At 44.5% G+C, this 15,706-nt stretch overlaps 1 protein-coding gene across 1 annotated transcript in view; it reads right to left on the bottom strand.

Moving 5' to 3' along the window:
• Nucleotides 1–685: 685 nt before the first annotated feature.
• LOC120065487 (SWI/SNF-related matrix-associated actin-dependent regulator of chromatin subfamily D member 1-like) overlaps nt 686–15,706 on the bottom strand; it is a 31,888-nt gene continuing 16,867 nt past the window's right edge. Inside the window, exons 7-12 of the mRNA XM_039016532.1 lie at nt 12,438–12,599; nt 11,892–11,989; nt 9,748–9,883; nt 6,750–6,872; nt 3,662–3,763; nt 686–2,392 (exon numbers count right to left, since the gene is read on the bottom strand). Of these exons, the coding sequence (XP_038872460.1) occupies nt 2,339–2,392; nt 3,662–3,763; nt 6,750–6,872; nt 9,748–9,883; nt 11,892–11,989; nt 12,438–12,599 (675 nt within the window). The 3' untranslated portion in view covers nt 686–2,338. The remainder of the gene's footprint in view (nt 2,393–3,661; nt 3,764–6,749; nt 6,873–9,747; nt 9,884–11,891; nt 11,990–12,437; nt 12,600–15,706) is intronic.

The following is a 15,706-nucleotide window of genomic DNA, read 5'->3' as shown; positions in this document are numbered from 1 at the left end:
TATGGTGCCCAAAACGCAGGATGCACTCCACATAGACACGTATAAAGATTGCGCATCTTCAATATGTACCCATTGTTTCTCTTTAGTGCATTTAACCATGTCACAAGTAAACGCCTTGGGTAGCGAGTTGACACAATTCCAAGTTTGGAAATGCCACACTTTCCTTATTTTATTTATTTTAAGAGGACTATTTCTAATCACATTAGCAATAGTTTGCCTTAGGAAGACGTCTCAATAAATACAGGTACTCATCCTTTAACAGACTTCGCTGTTTGAACAAGTGAGGCTATCAGAAGTGAGGCTATGACCTAGTATGATTAGGATCATTTCAAGAGCAAAAGGTTCATTGAAGCAATACTTACAATATGGCGACTTTAAGGGCCCCAGAAAACCCATCCTTAACCTCTCACAAGAACAGCTGTCCAGGAAAAACTCCTGGCCCTATAAACATGATATGCTCACCTGCGGGCCAATGACCAGATCCGTCCCCTGGTTGTTATACCATCTCGTGCATCACCCCACTTCTCACAGCAATGAGACAGGTGTGTGTGGTGTTCATAAGAATCCCAGAACTAAACTGTGATGCTGAACATTAGGCAGGTAACAACTTTCATGGAAAGACTGTCAGTTTGTGTATCAAATGGTAGAAAACCAGCTTTAAAATCAACCATTCACAACTGACAAGTTATCATGAAGATATCCTTTATTATAGCATAGGATTAAAACATACAGGAAAAAATAGGTTTGGTCAATACGAGAAAAATACAATTTAAGTCTGAAGATTTCAATCAGTCTTCAGTATTATCCTTTACAGGATCGGGGGCAATTCAGGACAATCAGAACGTGGATGGAAATTACAATTTAATACTGAAAAAAGAAATCCCCATTGAAAATAGATGCCGCTTAATTTCAATTCACTTGACTACTGAACTGACAATGAATTGAGTCCAACCATGAAGCTTCATACATCCTTTACATGTCATCATATCTAAAACAGCAATACAACAAGCGGAAGCTTTCGATCATACTATCAAAAAAGATAATTCTTCAATATGTCACATCTACTAGTGAACCCAGCTCTATGCTTATCTTCCTCGGTGTTGATGACTTCTGCACACTAACAAATACTAAAGACGAAAACCCAGAGGAGTTCTTCTTAACCGAACAGTAGAACCTTGAAGGTTGTTCTCCCTTCCACACGGGGTAAACAAGCAACTTCAGCTCGCTGTTAGGATATAGAGAATGTTCTGGATTAAACCATTGGTATCACTTGAAGGGGAACGTCTTGGGAAAACTAATCGGGGCATTAGACAATGAGTCAAAATGACGGTCTGCCCTTTAAAAACAGACATTTTTCCTTCACATCAAACCAGATTATTCTGCTCAGTATTTACAAAACTAGATCGACTTGAGGTAATTACTACTAACACTACTTCCTTAAGGTTTAACTTCTAACAATACAAGCTTTAATATAATTCAGAGTTTCAAAACATAAAAAAAGCGTCACAAAAATAGTTTCAAATGAAAATGGCCCCTTAAATGATTAACTAAACCAACAGACTGAATCTTCACAAGCCTGCCTGCCATCGCCATACTTTGAAGTGTTCAGGGGAGAATTTTTGAGGTACACAATATTCTACAACAAGAATTCTAGAATACTCTTGAACCACTAAGAAACGGACAGCCAGCACAGCAATAAAAGACCACTGAATACTCACAACCCTATCAATACCAAACAAACACTGAAAAATCAATTCCAGACCAAAGCCTGAATGGTAGTGTGTGTAGTCTATCACCTAATCAGTTATGAGTTAGTATGGACTCAGAGCAGGTTAGAGACAGTCAACGTATTTAAAATGAACCCAATGCTCTTTCACAAATGGCCAAATGTTAAGACTTAAAATACTCAATATTAGTTATTGTGGAGTAGCATCAATACTTAGTTGGGGGTCATTTCAACCTCACTTAGGCCTGAATATAGATTCAAGATTGGCAACGTGAGAGAGTTCAGCCCAAAAAGGGAATGCATTGAGGTAAGGCATAGAGAGAGACCACTGAGAAAAAATAAGTCAAAAGATCTTTTAGCGGGACAAATATGAAGAGAGAGGAAGTAAAAATCTAACATTGATAATATAACCATAACAGCCTGCTAGATAACTTTCAAAAAGATATCCTATAGTTACCACCAGCAGTAAAGCAGATGTATATCAAAGATGTTTATCTAAGTTTTTCTCAAATCGGGGGCGTATTAATTAATGTCCCACACTTCTCTTCCTCTTCCCAGAGAGAATGGCCACTTGTTCCTCTGTTGGCCTGTTTTTCTTCAACATCTTCATCTCTAAGTGTTTCTGATTCCCAGGGCTTGTTCCAGCTCCTGCCTCCTCTGCTGGACCTGAAATACATGTTTTATTTATTAATATATTAAAATGCAGATAAAGAAGAAAATGTATTTCATAAATGGAAATTCAATTTCATAAGTGAAAGGAATACCAGGTAATATCAGGCAAATACCAGTACCGTAATATAAATTACAACTGAAAATCTTGTTCAGAGAATGATTTTAAAGTATTTAGTAGGGCAGAAAAAAACGCTTGGTGACACAGAGATGACGACCCTCATGGAGAACGAACGGCAGGAGAGAAGGCTTTACCTACCACGCATCGGGCCGACAGAAACAAACAACTCTCTGGTAAGAAGAAGGGAGGGGGTGTATGCCTTATGATTAACGACTCATGGTGTGATCATAACAACATACAGGAAGTTAAGTCCTTTTGTTCACCTGACCTAGAATTACTTACAATCAAATGCCGACCGCATTACCTACCAAGAGAATTCTCTTCGATTATAGTCTCAGCCGTTTATATTCACCCCCCCCCCCCCTAGCAGATCCCTCGACGGCCCTGAAATAACTTCACTGGACTCTATGTAAACTGGAAACCATACATTCTGAGCCTGCATTTATTGTAGTTGAGGTCAGTACAGGTGCATCAAAGCTGGGACCGAGAGACTGAAAAACAGCTTCTGTCTCAAGGCCATCAGACTGTTAAACAGCCATCACTAACATAGAGAGGCTTCTGTCAACATACAGACTCAAATCTCTGGCCACTTTAATACATTTAATAAAGGTATCACTAGTCACTTTAAATAACGCCACTTTAATAAATGTCTAGATATCCTACTTTACTAATCTCATATGTATATACTGTATTCTATACCATCTACTGCATCTTGCCTATGCCGTTCGGCCATCGCTCATCCATATATTTATATGTACATATTCTTATTCATCCCTTTACATTTGTGTGCATAAAGTAGTCGTTGTGAATTTGTTAGATTACTTGTTAGATATAACTGCACGGTCGGAACTAGAAGCACAAGCATTTCACTACACTCACATTAACATCTGCTAACCATGTGTATGTGACCAATACAATTTAATTTGATTTACCTTGGTGTAAAGCCACGGTGTACACACACACCCACCACGGTACATACACCACTGTACACACACACCACGGTACACATACACACACACACACACACCACGGTACACACACACACACACCACGGTACACACACACACACACACCACGGTACACACACACCACGGTACACACACACCACGGTACACACACAGAATGGTGAGAGGTGAGGACGTTACCTTGGAGTAGAAGTAACGACACACGGCCTCCTGGGCCCAGGGTTGGAAATAGAACTCTGCTCTCCTCTCCTCTTCTGGGTTCGCAACCACATCAGTCATAGTCTGTAAAAAATAATATACATTACAAACTTAAAACTTCCTTCAATAAAGCCTACAGGTATAATGTGTAGTTTCGTGTTCTACGCACCATGCATGTTATCTATATTTATTTTTTCATACAGATAAAAATCCTCAGGCCTATCAACCTTATCCCTATGTCGTGGTTAAAGAGAGACCTCTGGGACCATCTCTGTTTTAACAAAACACATCTTACTTCAGGACTACAAGGTTACTGGGCAACCACGCGGAAGGCTGAATGTTCAGGTGGGGGAAGAAAACAACAGCTATGAACTTTGGACTGGACTCAGCTTGAATCACCCCTTGGTTGTCATTGACGGTCCAGTCAGTCTGGTGTTTGGTCCAAGAATCACCTGAACAAACACTACACAGCTAGCTTGTGCTAATGGCTAACCTACATCCATGGCAGCTAGCTAGTGCTAATGGCTAACCTACATCCATGGCAGCTAGCTAGTGCTAATGGCTAACCTACATCCATGGCAGCTAGCTAGTGCTAATGGCTAACATACATCCATGGCAGCTAGCTTGTGCTAATGGCTAACCTACATCTATGGCAGCTAGCTTGTGCTAATGGCTAACCTACATCCATGGCAGCTAGCTAGTGCTAATGGCTAACATACATCCATGGCAGCTAGCTAGTGCTAATGGCTAACCAAGTCCATGACAACACAAGGAGAGGGTCCTGTTCAGTAAGACACACATCAAAATGTTTCGCAAAAGAAAACAGCAATCTGTGTATTTATTGGACACAAGTTCAAGTAGTGTCTCCCAGTTTCACTTAATTTCAATGTATTTTCTTCTTAATGAACATGACCCAAATGCTTTGGGGTGTTATTATGTAAAGGGAAATCAGTAACTGAGCAACACTAGAGAGCTGTGGTTTCCCTGTGCGTTTGTTTACCTTGCAGTAAAGAAAATATAATATTACTGCTCCCCTCATTTCTTTATCTGAAGTATTATGTTTCCTCAGCACCAGTTCTCTTAAGTTTAGTTCATAGTTTACCTTGAGGTCCCTGTACTGTGATCGCAGCCAGTGATTAATGAATCCCTGGGGGTACCTCCCTGTCTCCACAGTTTTCTCCCTACTGAACTATGCCCCATAGTGGTGTTTCCCTGTTAGTTTACCTGGCGGCCCGTGATCTGTGACCACATCCAATTATGTTAGTCCTAAATATTTCATCAACTAAAAGCATTGCATTTGGGACAAATCACTCACTAAACCCTAAACCTCAACTAAATATTGTGATGAATAATGTGGAAATTGAGCAAGTTGACGTGATTAAACTGCTTGGAGTAACCCTGGATTGTAAACTGTCATGGTCAAAACATATTGATACAACAGTAGCTAAGATGGGGAGAAGTCTGTCCATAATAAAGCGCTGCTCTGCCTTGTTATCAAAGCTATCAACAAGCCAGGTCCTACAGTCCCTAGTTTTGTCACACCTGGACTACTGTCCAGTCGTGTGGTCAGGTGCCACAAAGAGGGATTTAGGGAAATTACAATTGTCTCAGAACAAGGCAGCATGTCTGGCCCTTAAAAGTACACAGGGAGCTAACATTAATAATATGCATGTCAATCTCTCATGGCTCAAAGTAGAGGAGAGATTGACTTTATTGCTACTTGCATTTGTGAGAAGTATTGACATGTTGAATGCACCAAGCTGTCTGTTTAAACTACTAGCACACAGCTCAGACACCCATGCATAACCCCACAAGACATACCACCAGGGTTTCACAGTCCCCAAGTCCAGAGCAGACATGGGGAGGGGCACAGTACTACATAGAGTTCCATGTAGTCATGGCTCTATTCCACATCAGGTGGAAGCAGTAAAATTAGATTAAAAAAGACACATTATGGAACAGGGCCCCTGTGAAGAGATACACGCACGATAACATGTACACTATACACACACACGTACACATGGATTTTGTGTTGCAGATATGTGGTAGTAGAGAAGGGGCCTGAGGGTACACACTTAATGTGTTGTGAAATCTGTTCTGTCATGTAATGTTTTAAATTGTATATAACTGCCTTAATGTTGCAGGACCCCAGGAAGAGTAGCTGCTGCTAATGGGGATCCTTGATAAATACAAATACAGCCAGTCGTTGATGAAGCCCTGAAGTAGTTCCCTGTTTTCTCCCTACTGAACTACGACCCACATGCAACACAAGAGCAGTGTTTCCCTGTGTGTTTACCTTGAGGCCCCGGCACCGTGACTGCAGCCAGAATGATTTCTCTCTATTGAACTATGTTTCATAGTGGTGTTTCCCTGTGTGTTTACCTTGAGGCCCCGGCACCGTGACTGCAGCCAGAATGATTTCTCTCTATTGAACTATGTTTCATAGTGGTGTTTCCCTGTGTGTTTACCTTGAGGTCCCGGCACTGTGACTGCAGCCAGAATGATTTCTCTCTATTGAACTATGTTTCATAGTGGTGTTTCCCTGTGTGTTTACCTTGAGGCCCCGGCACCGTGACTGCAGCCAGAATGATTTCTCTCTATTGAACTATGTTTCATAGTGGTGTTTCCCTGTGTGTTTACCCTGAGGTCCCGGCACTGTGACTGCAGCCAGAATGATTTCTCTCTATTGAACTATGTTTCATAGTGGTGTTTCCCTGTGTGTTTACCTTGAGGCCCCGGCACCGTGACTGCAGCCAGAATGATTTCTCTCTATTGAACTATGTTTCATAGTGGTGTTTCCCTGTGTGTTTACCTTGAGGTCCCGGCACTGTGACTGCAGCCAGAATGATTTCTCTCTATTGAACTATGTTTCATAGTGGTGTTTCCCTGTGTGTTTACCTTGAGGCCCCGGCACCGTGACTGCAGCCAGAATGATTTCTCTCTATTGAACTATGTTTCATAGTGGTGTTTCCCTGTGTGTTTACCTTGAGGTCCCGGCACTGTGACTGCAGCCAGAATGATTTCTCTCTATTGAACTATGTTTCATAGTGGTGTTTCCCTGTGTGTTTACCTTGAGGTCCCGGCACTGTGACTGCAGCCAGTCGTTGATGAAGCCCTGGGGATCTCTGGCGAAGCTCAACATGAACTCTCTCTGGGTCTTCAGCTGGTTGATCGTCTCTATGGTCTCATGGATCTACAGGGGAAGAAGAGAGAGGTGGAGGGTCAAGCCTAGTTCAACATCTGAATAAACTATTGTCTAAATGATCTGAAGGGGAAGAAACAGCAAGATGGATGTCCAAACCAAGATGGATGAAGTAGAGTCACTTTTCTTTGTTATGTTTATTAGACCAGACAATGCAAATGGGTCCATACTTCAGTAAAATGTACCAGATTGAACCAGTCTGTAGTCCCTGTAGTAGGACATCATGTTAGCTCCTCCCATACTTCAGTAAAATGAACCAGATTGAACCAGTCTGTAGTCCCTGTAGTAGGACATCATGTTAGCTCCTCCCATACTTCAGTAAAATGAACCAGATTGAACCAGTCTGTAGTCCCTGTAGTAGGACATCATGTTAGCTCCTCCCATACTTCAGTAAAATGAACCAGATTGAACCAGTCTGTAGTCCCTGTAGTAGGACATCATGTTAGCTCCTCCCATACTTCAGTAAAATGAACCAGATTGAACCAGTCTGTAGTCCCTGTAGTAGGACATCATGTTAGCTCCTCCCATACTTCAGTAAAATGAACCAGATTGAACCAGTCTGTAGTCCCTGTAGTAGGACATCATGTTAGCTCCTCCCATACTTCAGTAAAATGAACCAGATTGAACCAGTCTGTAGTCCCTGTAGTAGGACATCATGTTAGCTCCTCCCATACTTCAGTAAAATGAACCAGATTGAACCCGCCTGTAGTCCCTGTAGTAGGACATCATGTTAGCTCCTCCCATACTTCAGTAAAATGAACCAGATTGAACCCGCCTGTAGTCCCTGTAGTAGGACATCATGTTAGCTCCTCCCTCAGCAGAGAAGGTCTCATCTCTGTTGTGTTTAATTGGCCTTTGTCACAGCAGCTTGTCAAATTACAATTGGCCCAGAACAGAACAGCACAACTGGCCCTTAAATGTAGACGGAGAGCTAACATTAATAATATGCATGTCAATCTCTCATGGCTCAAAGTAGAGGAGAGATTGACTTCCTCACTACTTGTGTATTTGTGAGAAGTATTGACATGTTGAATGCACCAAGCTGTCTGTTGTAAACACTACTGAATACACTACTGTCTAATGGAGGTCTCTCTGACCTTAGTCTGCACTAGATACCTCAGCTCTGATTTCTCTGCAATCACATGGATAAGACCTGCAGCCAATGCTACTGACAGGGTGTGTTTCTCAGAGACTCTTTCCTGTGGGGTCTTGTTCTTTGTCTGTATTAACAGTCTGAACTTGAAGTAGGCTACTGCTGCTGGAGAGGAGGGAGGGCTGTCTATTTCTGGAGAGGAGGGAGGAGGGCTGTCTATTTCTGGAGAGGAGGTAGGAGGGCTGTCTTTCTGGAGAAGAGCTGTCTTTCTGGAGAAGAGGGAGGAGGGCTGTCTTTCTGGAGAAGAGGGAGGAGGGCTGTCTTTCTGGAGAAGGGCTGTCTTTCTGGAGAAGAGGGAGGAGGGCTGTCTTTCTGGAGAAGAGGGAGGAGGGCTGTCTTTCTGGAGAGGAGGGAGGAGGGCTGTCTTTCTGGAGAAGAGGGAGGAGGGCTGTCTTTCTGGAGAGGAGGTAGGGGGGCTGTCTTTCTGGAGAAGAGCTGTCTTTCTGGAGAAGAGGTAGGAGGGCTGTCTTTCTGGAGAGGAGGGAGGAGGGCTGTCTTTCTGGAGAAGAGCTGTCTTTCTGGAGAGGAGGGAGGAGGGCTGTCTTTCTGGAGAGGAGGTAGGAGGGCTGTCTTTCTGGAGAGGAGGGAGGAGGGCTGTCTATTTCTGGACAGGAGGTAGGAGGGCTGTCTATTTCTGGACAGGAGGGAGGAGGGCTGTCTATTTCTGGACAAGAGGTAGGAGGGCTGTCTATTTCTGGAGAGGAGGTAGGAGGGCTGTCTTTCTGGAGAAGAGGGAGGAGGGCTGTCTTTCTGGAGAGGAGGTAGGGGGGCTGTCTTTCTGGAGAAGAGGGAGGAGGGCTGTCTTTCTGGACAGGAGGTAGGGGGGCTGTCTTTCTGGAGAGGATGGAGGAGGGCTGTCTTTCTGGAGAGGAGGGAGGAGGGCTGTCTTTCTGGACAGGAGGGAGGAGGGCTGTCTATTTCTGGACAAGAGGTAGGAGGGCTGTCTATTTCTGGACAGGAGGGAGGAGGGCTGTCTATTTCTGGACAGGAGGGAGGAGGGCTGTCTATTTCTGGACAGGAGGGAGGAGGGCTGTCTATTTCTGGACAGGAGGTAGGGGGGCTGTCTTTCTGGAGAGGAGGGAGGAGGGCTGTCTTTCTGGAGAAGAGGGAGGAGGGCTGTCTTTCTGGAGAAGAGGGAGGAGGGCTGTCTTTCTGGAGAGGAGGGAGGAGGGCTGTCTATTTCTGGACAGGAGGGAGGAGGGCTGTCTATTTCTGGACAGGAGGGAGGAGGGCTGTCTATTTCTGGACAGGAGGTAGGAGGGCTGTCTATTTCTGGACAGGAGGTAGGAGGGCTGTCTATTTCTGGACAGGAGGTAGGAGGGCTGTCTATTTCTGGACAGGAGGTAGGAGGGCTGTCTATTTCTGGACAGGAGGTAGGAGGGCTGTCTATTTCTCTTTTTATATCAGGTTCAGTGAGTTTCTCTGTAGTCGGTCCCTGCCTGCTCCCAGTCCCTGCCTACTCCCAGTCCCTGCTGACAGTAGTTAGTATCAATCAAATCAACACAATGCATTTGATTTTTTATAGCGCCTCTATTTTTCGCTCTTCCGGCGTTCTGACGACGGGCTGTACAATAGGAGACAAAAGGTGTGTGAAAAACATCTGTTCACAGCCTCAGAATAGCTCACCATAAGATGTTGTAGGCTAGATTACATCCCTTGAAAAGTAATGGACCCATGTAAAGTTAGTAACTATAGCATGGGCTCCATACATACCTTGTTGTCCAGGCCAGCTATCTCCTGCTGGCTGGCGGTGGATAGGAGGAAGGAGTTCATCTGGGTCTTTAGAGTGTCGTCCACCTCCACATCGATGTCATAGCAGGCCGTCTTCTTCTGGTCGTTGGGATCCACACTGTAGACGCACAGAGAGGAGTTAGATCATGCAGAGTCCATCTTACACTATGGGTTCGTTCCAGATGGTCCTTTCTTGCAGTCACGCTGCACATCTCAGGAGAGTTCTATATCATATTAACGTGGTTCCTGAGACATTTGAACACTTCTGTAGGCATTGTGAGATCTGATCATCTGAGCATTGTCTTACAAAAAAGGCCACAAGTTCTTCCTGACCACGGAACAACTCTAGACCCAAGTGATAACATAGTGAGGCGTTGACCCTAGAGGCGAGGAGGACATAGTGAGGCATTGACCCTAGTGGCGAGGAGGACATAGTGAGGCGTTGACCCTAGTGGCGAGGAGGACATAGTGAGGCGTTGACCCTAGTGGCGAGGAGGACATAGTGAGGCGTTGACCCTAGTGGCGAGGAGGACATAGTGAGGCGTTGACCCTAGTGGCGAGGAGGACATAGTGAGGCGTTGACCCTAGTGGCGAGGAGGACATAGTGAGGTGTTGACCCTAGTGGCGAGGAGGACATAGTGAGGTGTTGACCCTAGGGGCGAGGAGGACATAGTGAGGTGTTGACCCTAGGGGCGAGGAGGACATAGTGAGGTGTTGACCCTAGTGGCGAGGAGGACATAGTGAGGTGTTGACCCTAGTGGCGAGGAGGACATAGTGAGGTGTTGACCCTAGTGGCGAGGAGGACATAGTGAGGTGTTGACCCTAGTGGCGAGGAGGACATAGTGAGGTGTTGACCCTAGTGGCGAGGAGGACATAGTGAGGTGTTGACCCTAGGGGCGAGGAGGACATAGTGAGGTGTTGACCCTAGAGGTTAGTCCTACCTGATGACATGGTTAATAAAGACGGGTTAAGGCCTCCCGGGTGGCGCAGTGGTCTAGGGCACTGCATCGCAGTGCTAGCTGCGCCACCAGAGTCTCTGGGTTCGCGCCCAGGCTCTGTCGCAGCCGGCCGCGACCGGTAGGTCCGCGGGGCGATGCACAATTGGCCTAGCGTCGTCCGGGTTAGGGAGGGTTTGGCCGGTAGGGATATCCTTGTCTCATCGCGCTCCAGCGACTCCTGTGGCGGGCCGGGCGCAGTGCGCGCTAACCAAGGGGGGCGGGTGCACGGTGTTTCCTCCGACACATTGGTGCGGCTGGCTTCCGGGTTGGAGGCGCGCTGTGTTAAGAAGCAGTGCGGCTTGGTTGGGTTGTGCTTCGGAGGACGCATGACTTTCGACCTTCGTCTCTCCCGAGCCCGTACGGGAGTTGTAGTGATGAGACAAGATAGTAATTACTAGCGATTGGATACTACGAAAATTGGGGAGAAAATGGGATAAAAATAAAATTAAAATAAATAAAGACGGGTTAGTTCTACCTGATGACATGGTTAATAAAGACGGGTTAGTCCTACCTGATGACATGGTTAATAAAGACGGGTTAGTCCTACCTGATGACCTGGTTAATAAAGGACGGGTTAGTCCTACCTGATGACACGGTTCATAAAGGACGGGTTAGTCCTACCTGATGACATGGTTAATAAAGACGGGTTAGTCCTACCTGATGACCTGGTTAATAAAGGACGGGTTAGTCCTACCTGATGACATGGTTCATAAAGACGGGTTAGTCCTACCTGATGACATGGTTCATAAAGACGGGTTAGTCCTACCTGATGACCTGGTTAATAAAGGACGGGTTAGTCCTACCTGATGACCTGGTTAATAAAGGACGGGTTAGTCCTACCTGATGACATGGTTCATAAAGACGGGTTAGTCCTACCTGATGACATGGTTAATGATGACAGGTTAATCCTACCTGATGACATGGTTAATGATGACAGGTTAGTCCTACCTGATGACATGGTTAATAATGATAGGTTAGTCCTACCTGATGACATGGTTAATGATGACAGGTTAGTCCTACCTGATGACATGGTTAATGATGACAGGTTAGTCCTACCTGATGACATGGTTAATGATGACAGGTTAGTCCTACCTGATGACATGGTTAATAAAGACGGGTTAGTCCTACCTGATGACATGGTTAATGATGATAGGTTCTGGAGGCATCAGCAGAGCGTGTAGACGTTGTGGGATCTCAGAGAACTTCATACGCTGGGTCTCAAAGATCTACAACAACATAGATAAAAACACAACTTTATTACTCAACAACTGGACATGCAAGGATTTCAATATTGTGCTTTGTATGTTTCGGCTATGGACAGTTGATAAAGATCATATGTCAGAGGTCTATGGTGTGTTTGGGCTAAGGACAACATAACAGACACATTTACCCATAAAGATGATGAAATGGAAAAATCCCGTTACTAACATACTGTCCATCAGGTTATATAACAAATCCTCAACATTACAGATACCAACGTGGGGAAAAGACTCTATTTTCCCCAAGAAAGGCTTAGATCTTCCAACCAGCTGTGAACAAAGAGGAGAATTGCTGCTCACTGACTTGCTGCAGGTACTTGTCACAGTTGATGAACTCTGACCTGCTGCAGGTACTTGTCACAGTTGATGAACTCTGACCTGCTGCAGGTACTTGTCACAGTTGATGAACTCTGACCTGCTGCAGGTACTTGTCACAGTTGATGAACTCTCTCTCGTGGGGGTCCTGCAGCTTGTGGGTCTTAACATATTGCCAGAGGGCCTGGATGATGACCGGCCTGGTCTGGGTGTGGATCCCCAACATACGGGCCAGGCGAGGGTCCAGCTTGAACTGAGGGGGCTGGTGAGAGAGAAGTGAAATTAGCAGTGGCATTACACCATCAAACTGAAAACGCAAATGACAAGCATGTATTTGGGAGAGATGTTGAGAAAGGCCTAGCGGTCAAGAACGCCTGGTTCATATAGGTCGTTATCAATAAAACATCACAATAAAGAGCACAGAACTACAAATATAAAATTGTGTACTATACCCGACAAGTAGTTTAGGAAAATGTTCCATCCTTGTGCGGCTCTGCCTGTCAAGCAGCATAAGGACACATATGCCCATGTTGGCTAGTCTACTGGTGGCAAGTGATGTACTTTATTTTATCCTACCAACATAGCTAGCTTACAACATTATCCCATTTTCAACGTTGTTTTTAAGAGCGTTTAATCACGATTGCTGCTGACAGACATGATAGGCTACATTGATTGATGGACCACGTAAAATTGGCTAGCTAGTTAGCGAACACCAGATCAGGTCAGTAATGCTAGTGGACAAGCTAACACCAGATCAGGTCAGTAATGCTAGTGGACAAGCTAACACCAGATCAGGTCAGTAATGCTAGTGGACAAGCTAACACCAGATCAGGTCAGTAATGCTAGTGGACAAGCTAACACCAGATCAGGTCAGTAATGCTAGTGGACAAGCTAACACCAGATCAGGTCAATAATGCTAGTGGACAAGCTAACACCAGATCAGGTCAATAATGCTAGTGGACAAGCTAACACCAGATTTACATTTACATTTACATTCAAGTCATTTAGCAGACGCTCTTATCCAGAGCGACTTACAAATTGGTGCATTCACCTTATGATATCCAGTGGAACAACCACTTTACAATATCCACTTTACACTTTACACTTTACAATATCCACACATCCAAACCCTCCCTAACCGGGACGACGCTAAGCCAATTGTGCGTCGCCCCACGGACCTCCCGGTCGCGGCCGGCTGCGACAGAGCCTGGGCGCGAACCCAGAGACTCTGGTGGCGCAGCTAGCACTGCGATGCAGTGCTCTAGACCACTGCGCCACCCGGGAGACAGATCAGGTCAGTAATGCTAGTGGACAAGCTAACACCAGATCAGGTCTATAATGCTAGTGGACAAGCTAACACCAGATCAGGTCAGTAATGCTAGTGGACAAGCTAACACCAGATTAGGTCAGTAATGCTAGTGGACAAGCTAACACCAGATCAGGTCAGTAATGCTAGTGGACAAGCTAACACCAGATCAGGTCAGTAATGCTAGTGGACAAGCTAACACCAGATCAGGTCAATAATGCTAGTGGACAAGCTAACACCAGATCAGGTCAATAATGCTAGTGGACAAGCTAACACCAGATCAGGTCAATAATGCTAGTGGACAAGCTAACACCAGATCAGGTCAGTAATGCTAGTGGACAAGCTAACACCAGATCAGGTCTATAATGCTAGTGGACAAGCTAACACCAGATCAGGTCAATAATGCTAGTGTACAAGCTAACACCAGATCAGGTCAGTAATGCTAGTGGACAAGCTAACACCAGATCAGGTCAATAATGCTAGTGTACAAGCTAACACCAGATCAGGTCAATAATGCTAGTGGACAAGCTAACTTCCAGGGGATAAACTAGATGCCATCTATAGTGGTGATGACTGGCGTTTACCAGGACGAGTTGTGAATAAAAACAGGCTAGTTGCCGATAGCTAGGCTTTTTGGAAAGAGCTTGACATCTAACATGCCAAACAGTTTGGCTACCCTAACGCATCTGAAATTACATGATCAACAGATGCTTTACTGATCATGAAAAGCACGCCATTACCTGCTGTATAACTCTGATGATAGAGCTAAACAGTTACTAGCTGTATAACAGCGCTAAACAGTTACTAGCTGTATAACAGCGCTAAACAGTTACTAGCTGTATAACAGCGCTAAACAGTTACTAGCTGTATAACAGCGCTAAACAGTTACTAGCTGTATAACAGCGCTAAACAGTTACTAGCTGTATAACAGCGCTAAACAGTTACTAGCTGTATAACAGCGCTAAACAGTTACTAGCTGTATAACAGCGCTAAACAGTTACTAGCTGTATAACAGCGCTAAACAGTTACTAGCTGTATAACAGCGCTAAACAGTTACTAGCTGTATAACAGCGCTAAACAGTTACTAGCTGTATAACAGCGCTAAACAGTTACTAGCTGTATAACAGCGCTAAACAGTTACTAGCTGTATAACAGCGCTAAACAGTTACTAGCTGTATAACAGCGCTAAACAGTTACTAGCTGTATAACAGCGCTAAACAGTTACTAGCTGTATAACAGCGCTAAACAGTTACTAGCTGTATAACAGCGCTAAACAGTTACTAGCTGTATAACAGCGCTAAACAGTTACTAGCTGTATAACAGCGCTAAACAGTTACTAGCTGTATAACAGCGCTAAACAGTTACTAGCTGTATAACAGCGCTAAACAGTTACTAGCTGTATAACAGCGCTAAACAGTTACTAGCTGTATAACAGCGCTAAACAGTTACTAGCTGTATAACAGCGCTAAACAGTTACTAGCTGTATAACAGCGCTAAACAGTTACTAGCTGTATAACAGCGCTAAACAGTTACTAGCTGTATAACAGCGCTAAACAGTTACTAGCTGTATAACAGCGCTAAACAGTTACTAGCTGTATAACAGCGCTAAACAGTTACTAGCTGTATAACAGCGCTAAACAGTTACTAGCTGTATAACAGCGCTAAACAGTTACTAGCTGTATAACAGAGCTAAACAGTTACTAGCTGTATAACAGAGCTAAACAGTTACTAGCTGTATAACAGAGCTAAACAGTTACTAGCTGTATAACAGAGCTAAACAGTTACTAGCTGTATAACAGAGCTAAACAGTTACTAGCTGTATAACAGAGCTAAACAGTTACTAGCTGTATAACAGAGCTAAACAGTTACTAGCTGTATAACAGAGCTAAACAGTTACTAGCTGTATAACAGAGCTAAACAGTTACTAGCTGTATAACAGAGCTAAACAGTTACTAGCTGTATAACAGAGCTAAACAGTTACTAGCTGTATAACAGAGCTAAACAGTTACTAGCTGTATAACTCTGATGATAGAACTAAACAGTTACTAGCTGTATAACTCTGA

The sequence above is a fragment of the Salvelinus namaycush genome, chromosome 20 (assembly GCF_016432855.1).
Source record: "Salvelinus namaycush isolate Seneca chromosome 20, SaNama_1.0, whole genome shotgun sequence".
In the NCBI taxonomy this organism is placed as follows: domain Eukaryota; kingdom Metazoa; phylum Chordata; class Actinopteri; order Salmoniformes; family Salmonidae; genus Salvelinus; species Salvelinus namaycush.
Note: the sequence above shows the minus strand (reverse complement) of the source record. Positions and strands in the feature narration are given on the sequence as shown.